The 11,473-nt window shown below is 36.6% G+C and overlaps 1 protein-coding gene and 1 long non-coding RNA gene across 2 annotated transcripts; both read left to right on the top strand.

The window, feature by feature from the left end:
* Nucleotides 1-3,397: 3,397 nt before the first annotated feature.
* LOC121375064 lies at nt 3,398-4,521 on the top strand. The gene is made up of 3 exons (XR_005958275.1): nt 3,398-3,668; nt 4,065-4,121; nt 4,403-4,521. It is a non-coding gene; the product is annotated as an uncharacterized LOC121375064 (long non-coding RNA).
* Nucleotides 4,522-6,709: 2,188 nt separating this feature from the next.
* Nucleotides 6,710-11,195, top strand: LOC121376348 (interferon-inducible GTPase 5-like). The gene is made up of 2 exons (XM_041504195.1): nt 6,710-6,854; nt 9,740-11,195. The coding sequence occupies exon 2, from the start codon at nt 10,238-10,240 to the stop codon at nt 10,985-10,987; it is 750 nt and encodes a 249-aa protein (XP_041360129.1). The 5' UTR covers nt 6,710-6,854; nt 9,740-10,237; the 3' UTR covers nt 10,988-11,195.
* Nucleotides 11,196-11,473: the final 278 nt, after the last annotated feature.

The raw sequence follows: 11,473 nt of genomic DNA, 5'->3' as shown, positions 1-11,473 counted from the left end.
TACGAACTGGTATGCCGATGTTCCTCTGGTTACGAACTGGTATGCCTTTGGGTACGAACTGGTATGCTTTTGGGTACGAACCGGTATGGTACGAAACGGTATGGTTACGAAACGACCTGATACCGGGAAAATCATAATGCAGGTCAACTCGCCCCAAAACCAACTCTCCCCAAACTATTTAGTTAACTCGCCCCCAAAACAATTTACCAACTCGCTCCAGTGTTTTGTCAACTCGCCCCAATCTCAACTTTACTGTCCATAACTAATTTAGTCCGGGGGTGTGGTACTTAAGAAACGTATTACCTTAACTTTCCTGGTTCATTGTTATTTGAAGTGTTGTTTTGTATCTGTTGCTATATCTATAATTGAATACTAATTAAGTTTACATGTGAAAAGTAGTTTGCAATAACTTGTTTGATTTATGACAGAGTATTTGATGGTTCACTCATTAAAATTGTGCATGGGGAAAAAGGCCCCATAGTAGCTAGGCCTTTTGTCCCAGGCCTGGGGGAAAAAGCCCCATTACCATATATTATTCTTTAATAAATGTGAGTGTTTTATTATATTGTTTTAATATCACAAATATACAAATTCGATTCCTCTGTGCCAGTCTAATTAAAATTAGCTCCACTATTACATGTGGATCTAAAGACAGCCAGTTGGAGCTCATGTCCACCAATCAAAACCTTACTTGCAGAATCCTGCCAGTGATTTAAAACCAACAACACTGCGTAGTCCCCAATGTCCAGGTAACATTTCGTCTGTAAATAATAATTTAAATATTGACCAATCACACTTCGTCTTTTATAACGTTATTTGAGAGCATACAAATTCTAAAAATATCGGGCGAGTCTATTTTAGTGACCGCAGTACATCGAACCATACCAATACGTACGGGGTGGGTTATTTATTTATTTATAAAATTAAAAAAAACTAAATCAGTCTTCAGTTTTACATTACAAATTATTTATTTGATAAAATAAAACATGTTTTAAGGCATTCGTAATTCACACGAAACATGTCGTATACCCTCAGGATAATTCGGAATGTTTTCAAATTATTTTTAAATCACTGGCAGGATTCTGCAAGTAAGGTTTTGATTGGTGGACATGAGCTCCAACTGGCTGTCTTTAGATCCACATGTAATAGTGGAGCTAATTTTAATTAGATTGTGATCATGCATGTAGTTCTGAAGCATCTATGGATAACAACATTTATTCATATTACAATTACTAGCAAACGAATCACTACGCATTTGTATATGGATTATATCTAATTTTGCAGGTAAAATGATGGAAATAAATGGTAACAAGGTCTCAGGTTAACACATTTTGCCCGAATATCTCCATCATTTTTGCCCGAATTTGAAGTTTCGCTCCGCCCCGCCCCCTGTCTCGTACACTTATGTCAATCAATAAAATATTTACATGCTCCTATACCACGAAGGTTTCGAGCATGTCTATCCCAGGTTCGGCTACCGGATGCCAGTAGTCCAACCTGGGACAGAACAATTACTGGGGCAATTTTGATATTTAAACAAACAGGGAAAAAGGACTTTACAATAAATAATTTTGTGCGTTATTTTCCCAAACAATATTTAATATACAGCAAACAACTAACAATTTGTAACGCAAATTTAGATCGGGCAGTCCTAAATATAAATATATTTTAAAATGTTTTTTAAATATATTAATTAGCCCTCAAAATAGGGGTGGCAGGTGACTAGGAGGTTAGGCTTCAGTCACAGGAAGTTTTTTTTAATAGGGAAATATGTTTTACTTAGGGGCACCCATCGTATTGGGGACTTCGGTGTGGCCGAAACCGGGGAAGGCTTCGGGGGGTGGGGGGAGGGGAGGGGCAGTCCCCCGGACAAACCTAACACCCCTTACGACCAAAACCGCCTACGCCTACCGCCCTAACCATCTTCCGGTGGAGTATCCCCCACCCCAAAAAAAGTATTTAAACAGGGAAAGTTAAGCGTCTGGTGAGTCTGGCAATATAAAAACGTATCCTGGCGATTCCAAGTCCAGGGGCGCCTCTCTATAATCCTGGAGAAACAGAATGTTATGCCATTCATCAGACGCTGGCACCACTTTAATTTAGAAACCTAGCGCATACAAGTATGGTATAGAACCATGTTGCATACCCTAGGATAGGAGCAGCGCACCGCCCTATTAAATTCCTATTATAAAAAGAGGTTAAAAACATAAATAACTTATCATAAAAAAACACATATTTAAAAGAGCACGTTGGTAACCTATTTAATTTAAAAAAATAAACACCAAACTAAAAATTGAAACGATTTATACAATATATTTGACCGGCGAGAAGGGGGTTTGTTACTGCCAGATAACGCACCCCCAACTATCAGCTCGGAGTAATAAAACATTCATCCAGCACCAACCATACATAATAATATAGACATTATAAAAATAGTTATATATAAAAGTATATACAGTTTAAAATTCGGTACATGTTTAAAATAAAATGAAACGCCTACTCCAAAGCCTGCCAGGCGCGACAAAGACACGGAGGATTCCGAGAAGTGGAGCGAAGGGGCGGTCAACGTCCTTCCAAATCCCTAAGGGAGAAGAGGCAACTAAAGTTTAAAGAGCAGTACTGACACGCCCAAGAGCAACCATCGGAAGGAAAAGAGCAGCACTATACACGTCCAGCATGGCGGCAGGCGGCCGTCCAATCTAATTAAAATTAGCTCCACTATTACATGTGGATCTAAAGACAGCCAGTTGGAGCTCATGTCCACCAATCAAAACCTTACTTGCAGAATCCTGCCAGTGATTTAAAACTAACAATACTGCGTAGTCCCCAATGTCCAGATAACATTTCGTCTATAAATAATAATTTAAATATTGACCAATCACACTTCGCCTTTTATAACGTTATTTGGGAGCATACAAATTCTAAAAATATCGGGCGAGTCTATTTTAGTGGCCGCAGTACAGCGAACCATACCAATACGTACGGGGTGGGTTATCAGTCTTCAATTTTACATTAAAAATTATTTATTTATTTATAAAATTAAAAAAAACTAAATCAGTCTTCAGTTTTACATTACAAATTATTTATTTTATAAAATAAAACATGTTTTATGGCATTCGTAATTCAAACGAAACATGTCGTATACCCTCAGGATAATTCGGAATGTTTTCAAATTATTTTTAAATCACTGGCAGGATTCTGCAAGTAAGGTTTTGATTGGTGGACATGAGCTCCAACTGGCTGTCTTTAGATCCACATGTAATAGTGGAGCTAATTTTAATTAGATTGGCATGATCATTTTCTTTAATAATGAACATATTTATGAAAAATTGTAACCGGATGTTTTAAATTGCATTTCACATACACTACAATTTTAAAACAGTTTACATATATTTTATTCTTTCTAACTTTAATAGTACAAATCTGTCTGATTTTGTTTCTGTTGTTTTCTTCTGTCTTTGGTATTGTCATCTTGGGTTGTGTTCACTCTCAGCTCAGTGTTCAGGCCATGTAGTCGTTCAATAGTAAGCTCATCTATTATTTCTTTTGTTACCTGGTATTCTCTGGAGTCAGAGAGTTTTAAACATTCAAGCAAGACAGAGGTGTTTTTCTGCATTGCAAGTTTATATGTGATCAAGTTCTGCACAGCACAATTATTAACAGCACAGGTAAATACAAACATATATTTTAAGATGTAACCATATGTTTTAAGTAGTAAAATAGATTAGTGTATGCATATTTTATGATAAACCTTAAATTAGAACGTAGCATGTGTAAGCAGTTGATTAAACTTATTCTATAGCGAATGGGTTAAAGTAGTGTTTAATAAAGTTTATAATTATATAGGGATATTTGTCTTCTAAGACGAATATTTGATTACGTTTGATAATAATAAAATTAAGTAAATAACTAAATCAGTTATTAATCTACTTTATTATTAAGTATATATATATATATATATATATATATATATATATATATATATATATATATATATATATATATATATATATCTATATGTATATTTTATTAGCACCTATTTATAAGTGGTATTTTGTTGACAGGTTATCAATGATGTAACTCAACCATCATCATTATTCAAACCACCTGACCCACAGTCGGTAGGTTATATATTTACTTATATGTGTATGTGATGTTTATGATTATGTGTGCTATGGAATACACAGAAGTGTTTATTTGTATAGTTATTTTATAACGTGCTTAGCACATGTTGATATAGCAATGATGTAATAATTAAATTAATCTTTGAATTATAATTATATTTGATTTGAGTCTGAATTGAAATGTCTGTGTGTTAAATGTACATTAGTAATATAATAATGAAGTAATTTGTACTTAATGTGGAAAATGTAACTGATTTTGTGTCCTTTTGTTATTCCAGGGTCGTTATATATACATGTGTGTTGATGTATACATCGGGATCTTCACATCCCTCCAGGTGATCCCAGAATAAAGACTTTAAACCCCAGCTGAAGTCTTCTGTGCTATATAGAACCTTCGGTAACAAAATGAATCACATTACTTTCTTAAAAAATTGTATCATCACGAATCACCGCCAACATACACAGCCCCTGTTAAGAGTACAGGTGTAGTAGTCCTCAAAAGTGTTCAGCAAAAGGTACTGCATACGGTATTGCACTCCATTTCATGTTTGTCGCTGATGCGTCATATCATCAAAATGGCATCTACATGTTGGCCGTCAAACGTGTTGAAATACTTGAAATAACCTGCATGATAAAGCAACTTCTATGCCAAAATGACCGAAGATTATTGCTTGATATATGTAGAAGACAGTATCGATTTGAATCTCTGTATAAAGATCAAGGCATGAACAGGATTATTTTCCGTTGCTAACTTCTTCTTTTTTTAAACTTCTGGTTGATAAATCAATGGAAGGTGAACTCTTGGCATTATCATGTAATATTATCGAAGTCTACGAGGTCATTAAAAAAGCACCAAAAAAAATACAATTAAACAATTTTGCATCATGTAGGTTCCTTTGGTTTGAGTTTGCCAGATTAGTTTGAAATTCTGAATCATGTACACTGCAGCTTTGGTAATTGGAATGCTAAACGACGAAGTCAAGCAAATATTGTTTTATGGGAGAGCTGCAAAAGTTTCAATCAAGTATTGGTGCAATATTAAAAAAGAAAAGAAAAAAAAAGTGGACCTCAGCTAAATACGGTCCTGGCGTATCGTTTAAGTTTAATTTTTTCCTGATAAATGTGCCTGTGTTAACGGGACATTCCTGAGTTTGCTGCATTTTAAGATGTTTCCGAAAAATAAAATATTTCTATGATTAAAGTTACATATTAAATATATTTTCTTGTTTAGAATATCAGAGTCTGTATATTTAATGTGTTTCTGGTCGTCCAGTGGCGTAGCCGGGGGGGGGGGGGGGGGGGGAATAAGGGGGCCATGCCCGCCGCCCCCAATCCCGGGAAATTTAGGTGTGATCAGTGGCGTACTCGATATTATTGTTTACTTGGCACCCAGGTGCCCCCCCCCCCCCCCCCCCCCCCAATACGAAATCCTGCCTACGCCACTGTGGTCGTCTTAATATTTGTAAGAAGCCCAGACTGGATTTTGTCTTCAAATAATTTCGTACAAATAGTAGAATGATCAGAAACACGTTTAATATACAGCCACTAATATTTTATGCAGAAAAATATATTTGATATCAATCTAATTAAAATTAGCTCCACTATTACATGTGGATCTAACAGCAGCACGTTGGAACTCATGTCCAGTTGACCTTTTATTCGACCAATCAAAACCTTATTTGCAAAATCATGCCAGTGATTTGAAAAGAATTTGAAAACATTCGGGATTATGCCGGTATCATTTAGGTGAATTACGAAGTATGCCGGAAACTAATTTCAATATAAAATTCGTTTCAAGACGAAAAAAAAAAAAAACGTGATGGTATAGCCATAAAATCTGTTTATACTAGTATACAATCCAGAGTTTATTACTGCACTTTTCCCCGTTTTTTCAATGTTGAAATAGAGCAACAAGTTCGCCTATTGCATAAATAGTCTCGCCCGATATTTTTAGAATTTGTATGCTCCCGAATAACGCTATAAAAGGCGAAGTGTAATTGGTCGATATTTAAATTGTTATTTATAGATGGAATGTCACCTGGACATGGGGAGTCCACGCAATGCTGTTAGATCTACTGGTAAACCCAGTAGAGCTAATTTTAATCAGACTGATTTGATAACTTTTACAATCGTTAAAAGGTCTCTTTTAGTCGATAACATCTTAATTTTTTTAGGAATGTCCCTTTAATAAGTTCCAATCTTGTATATTAGCAATATGATCGATCAATTTATTATTATTTTCGATTGTGTACCACCAGAAATAGTTTTATTAGCCGCAACCTTTCAACGTCATCAAAATGTGAGTTGTCAAAATAACTGTTGGGAATCCTGGGCTAAGTTCAGCCAGTGAACGTTTCGCTAACGTTGGCTAATTATTTGATTGGTTCCCGACGTGGCCCTTTGGTTTAACGTGAAGCGCATTAACCAGTTTAGCGGACGTTTTCCTGCTCGGTCTGGCTGAACACAGCCTTGAATGACAAAAGCGGGAAAGCTTATGCACTATAAATAGCTTGGAAAATACCAACCGAGCTAAATATAGCTTTATTTATGATTAATTCTGTTTTCTATTTAAAGTTCCTAATGATTTGTCTCTGGGAATTCCAAGTGAAACTCAAACGTTTAATATAAGTTAGGCCTACATAGAAGTCCTAAGTAGGCCTAATCCGCTATGTAATATAAGAAAGATCATATAGAAAGTAGTATCCAGAGAAAACTTGACTGAGACCGACAGTAAGTTGATATGTACTTTCGTATTTTTTAATATTCTTTATAAAATGAATTAGCAGGGCGCACATTATGTCATGTTCAGGACAGTGAAAGAGCAGTCGTTCGCTCGCTAAACTGTTTTTTGCAGCATTTACTCGTTTTGGCTCCCAGTGATGTACAAAGTGGTGTTTACTCTTGAAATTAAAAGAAAGGTGTCAGTAAACAGGTGATTTGTGACCTTTATGGGAACAGACTATAAAAAAATTTGGTCAACATGCCGTGTCAATTTCATTGCTGTTACAATATGTGAGGGACTGTTTCTGATCACAGTTTACCCCTGTTCCTCTCCAAAACAAATATTTGTAGACATTTATAAGTAACTTTTGAGCAAAACTGTCAAAAACCATTTTGAGTTTGTGATCTATTATACTGGTATTAAAGGTGCAATCTCTCAAAGTTGCATAATGCCAGCTATTGCAAATCATGGGTTTAAAAAAAAAAAAAAAAATTCTGCTTTAACATTTAAAAACTACACCTTTAATTATATGCCCATAAATGATTACAGGAAATAATTGACCCCCCCCCCCCCCCCCCCCCCCCCCCCCCCCCCCCCCCCCCCCCCCCCCCCCCCCATGTACGCCCATGAAACGATATGTCGTTCGTATGGTTTTAGTGTTTGCACGAACGATTTTCTCCAGTGGTTCAGATACAAGTGAAAAGGTTAACCGGCAACGGTAATCAAATGAGAATCTAAGATTGGCGATTTTCGTAGCTTTTCTCCAAATTCTTATCATAAATACTAAATTATTATTATTATTTGGTATGCTGGGACTAACTTGAAAGCTGTCATTTACATTTCAGCAAACTACCCCATCGGTTCTGTACAGGGGAGTACTTGTTGGCGCGAAACAATAGTCTGAACGAAACGGGGATTTCCCAGAAGCATTGAGCTTCCGGGTCTGAACGGAAAGACCCGAAGTTCTGCGAATCCTCGATCGATCCAATCGATGCTGCAACTCGGTGTTTCATCATGTTCTAATTTCCACTTCGTTATTTTAAAGTCCCTTATTAAACGTACTATTTTCTTCGCTGTGTATATCATATTTTAATAAATTGATTTAGCATTAAAATACATGTTTCAGAATTAATGCATATATTTCAACGTAACCACACAGGTGTCAAAAAGTAAATAAATATACAGAACTTCACATATGTTTTTTTCGCTTCCTATTTATTGCACGAGTTTATTGTGCGCTTGAATATTTACCACTAGACCGCGTAGTTAAGTCGTGACGTCATTTGTAAATCAAAAGCCGATATGATGTAAAAAAAAAAAAAAAAAAAAACCGAAAAGGGGATTCCCCAAATAAACGTTCCGGTCCAGATTGCATTGTTACATTGTTTTTTTTTCTCACACCTGCAATGCTAGGCCCCTTCTCTTATTATTTTTATTCCAAATATAGTTATTAGCCAAAACACGTCAGTTTACATTTTCTGACGAGCGATTATATTTTTTGCACGAACGATCCGTCGTTCGTGTCGATATTGGTTTTGCATAACCGAAAGACGAACGACAAAATCGTTCGTGCAAAATTTTATGCCCTGTACTAGTAACAAATATTTTTTTTATTGGAGAATCTTTATCACAAACAGATGCTCTCATATAACTATGATATAGCACCTTTAAGTGGTTGCAAGATTGTGTAAATTTCTAATGTACTTATATTGAATTTATATTCACTAAATATGCTGGTCATAATTAATAATTTATGCTGCAATTCGAAATAATCAGTTAACTTGCAGTTTTAAATTAAACGTTTTTTTAAAAAGTAAATGAAATGGACACATATCATCAAAATGTGTTATAGTGTGTTCCAATAAAGGTCACAAATCTCCTGTTTACTGACATCTTTAATTTAATTTCAAGAGTAAACACCACCTTGTACATCAATGAGAGCCCAAACAAGTAAATGCTAAATTAGGTATTTCCAAAATATTTACTTGTCAGTTTAATATGAATGAAATAATTGACGAAAATCATTTTTATTCTATTTCCGACACTACTATAGTTAAATTATTCATATTCAAACCACGATTTATTTTTGGCCGTAACGACATATCAGACCCGTAAGAACAACTGGAAAATTTGTGTGTGCGTGCGCGCGCGTGTGTTCACTATCTATCGGAGGGGGCAGTTTTGTGTGTGTATGGGGGAGGGGCACAAACTAGATCTCTATCTTTATTTATATGGGGGGGGGGGGGGGAGAGAGTGACGTAGCCCAGTGGTACAGCGCTCGCTCGATGCGCGGTCGGTCTAGGATCGATCCCCGTCGGTGGGCCCATTGGGCTATTTCTCGTGCTTATGGTGCATATAAGAGATCCTTTGCTGCTAATCGAAAAGAGTAGCCCATGAAGTGGCGAGAGCGGGTTTCCTCTCTCAATATCTGTGTGGTCCTTAACCATATGTCTGACGCCATATAACCGTAAATAAAATGTGTTGAGTGCGTCGTTAAATAAAACATTTTCTATATTTATATAGAGTAGGACAACAAACAAATTTTGTCATCTGTTCCTTCGGGCTTGTATATATACCATTACGAAGACATCTGCAGGTCAGGTCATAGGGTTTTACGTGCACATGAATCACTGATTCAGAACAAGCTGAATGTCCCATAGGATTAAGTCAAAAAGTGTTTCAAAATGCGCAATTTTCATGAGGTAAATGTGGCGCATAATTTGGAACGATTCTTCGAAAGAGAAATGGAGCTAGAGAATGCTGTCAGTTTGCAATAGGATGGTTTATATCACACTTGGTGCATAATGACGCAGGTCATAAATGTTATGTGCTTTGCACTAGCTGTTAATATCTTGTTAAATGTAATATTTGTTTTTGTTTTTTTATTTTTCAGTTTGCACGTTCATAAAACCATGTTTGACTGTTATTGGTGTGTATTTTCGGAAAGTGATCTCGAACAAGCCAGACACCACGTTAAAACAAATGGTGTATCAGGTATTCATAATTTCCTTGTTGAAAAAAAGGCAAAAATGGAAATTTGTGAAAATAAATATCGGCATTGCTGGAGAGTTGGCGGTTTATCAGCTGCATTCGTGACATAACGGCAGACGACAACGATGGAGCTCCTGTTGGAACTGGTGATACAACAATAGAACCAACCAGGTATTGGCATCCTTATAACGAAGAACTTGTATTCTGGGATCTGCCCGGAGTAGGAACACCGAAATATTCCAGAAATGAAAAATACTTGGACCGTATTAACTTTGAAAAGTATGACTTTTTCCTTATTTTGTCAGACAACAGATTTTCAACCAACGACGTTTGGTTAGCCAGAGAGATAGCTAAAAGAGGAAAGCGGTTCTTCTTTGTACGTACAAAAATTGACGAAGCGATGGAAAATGAACAGGAAATCCGAGGAGGGGATTTCTCAGCGAGTGCTGTGCTGGACAAAATAATCAAAGACTGCCAAAGCAATTTTAAAGCTGCCCAGCTGACCGACACTAGCGTGTTTTGTATTTCTAATTACCACAGAGAGAGGTGGCAGTTTGAAGAGCTCATGGAACAACTGATAGTCGCACTGCCGGAGATGAAGAGGATGTCTCTATTACTTTCCATTGGCCCAGTATCCAAACAAGTCATTGGACAGAAAACCAAGTTCCTTACGGACAGGATTTGGCAGGTAGCTTCCATATCCGCCATGGCTGCAGCGGGTGGTTCAGTTGTGCCGGTTCCGTTACTAGGTGGCGCTATTGGCGTTGCTGCGGATGTCACTATTCTGCTACACGAGGTAGACTTCTACCTGAAACAATACGGTCTAAACGACGAGTCACTGAAGCAACTGGCGGACCGCACCAACACGAAAGTTGACTATTACGTAAAGTCACTCAAGTTCGCCTCGACACTTGTTACCAAACGGCAGAGCATCAAGGCCTTCGTCATTGACATGATAAAGAAGGAAGCTGCCAAACAGGCTGAGAAGAGAACATTTCAAGAATTTGCAAGACTGATACCAATAATAGGCATGGCTGTGGCAGGCGGAATATCTTTTGGTACTTGCTATTATTTCCTGAGGAAGACCATCCAGCAGTTTGAGACTGATGCAGTTGCTGTTGTCGATGCTGCAATTAGGAAGACATCCTAGGAACTTGGCTGATTACAAATAACGTATTGACACCAACATTGCATTAAGAAAGTATGTCGTTGGTAAAGGAATACATTGCTTTCGTCGAAACCCATCGACACTGTGCTTGTTGGTAGACTTGTTTAGATATAATAGTGTTGTTGTGGCAAACGCTGTGACTGAATATGGACAATTATTATTATTTACGGAATAAAAAATATAATTTTGACGGAAATGTCTATGAAATGTTTAGAGGAAACTTTTGGCAATATCTCGGTGTATTTTTATTATTTTATACAAAATATACATGTTCTTCGTAATCAATTCAGATTCCTGTATCGCAATACGAACATTTTGGCAATATCCCTCACTAGGTTTATCTTGACGAAAATGCTTTTCTTATTGGTATCTATATATCTATCTATCTATCTATCTATATCTATTTTTATTTATTTATTTATTTATTTATTGAAATAATAAGCAATTCCTTCTCACTGTTAGTCTGTT

This window comes from Gigantopelta aegis, chromosome 6 (assembly GCF_016097555.1).
Source record: "Gigantopelta aegis isolate Gae_Host chromosome 6, Gae_host_genome, whole genome shotgun sequence".
NCBI classification, from domain to species: Eukaryota; Metazoa; Mollusca; class Gastropoda; order Neomphalida; family Peltospiridae; genus Gigantopelta; species Gigantopelta aegis.
Note: the sequence above shows the minus strand (reverse complement) of the source record. Positions and strands in the feature narration are given on the sequence as shown.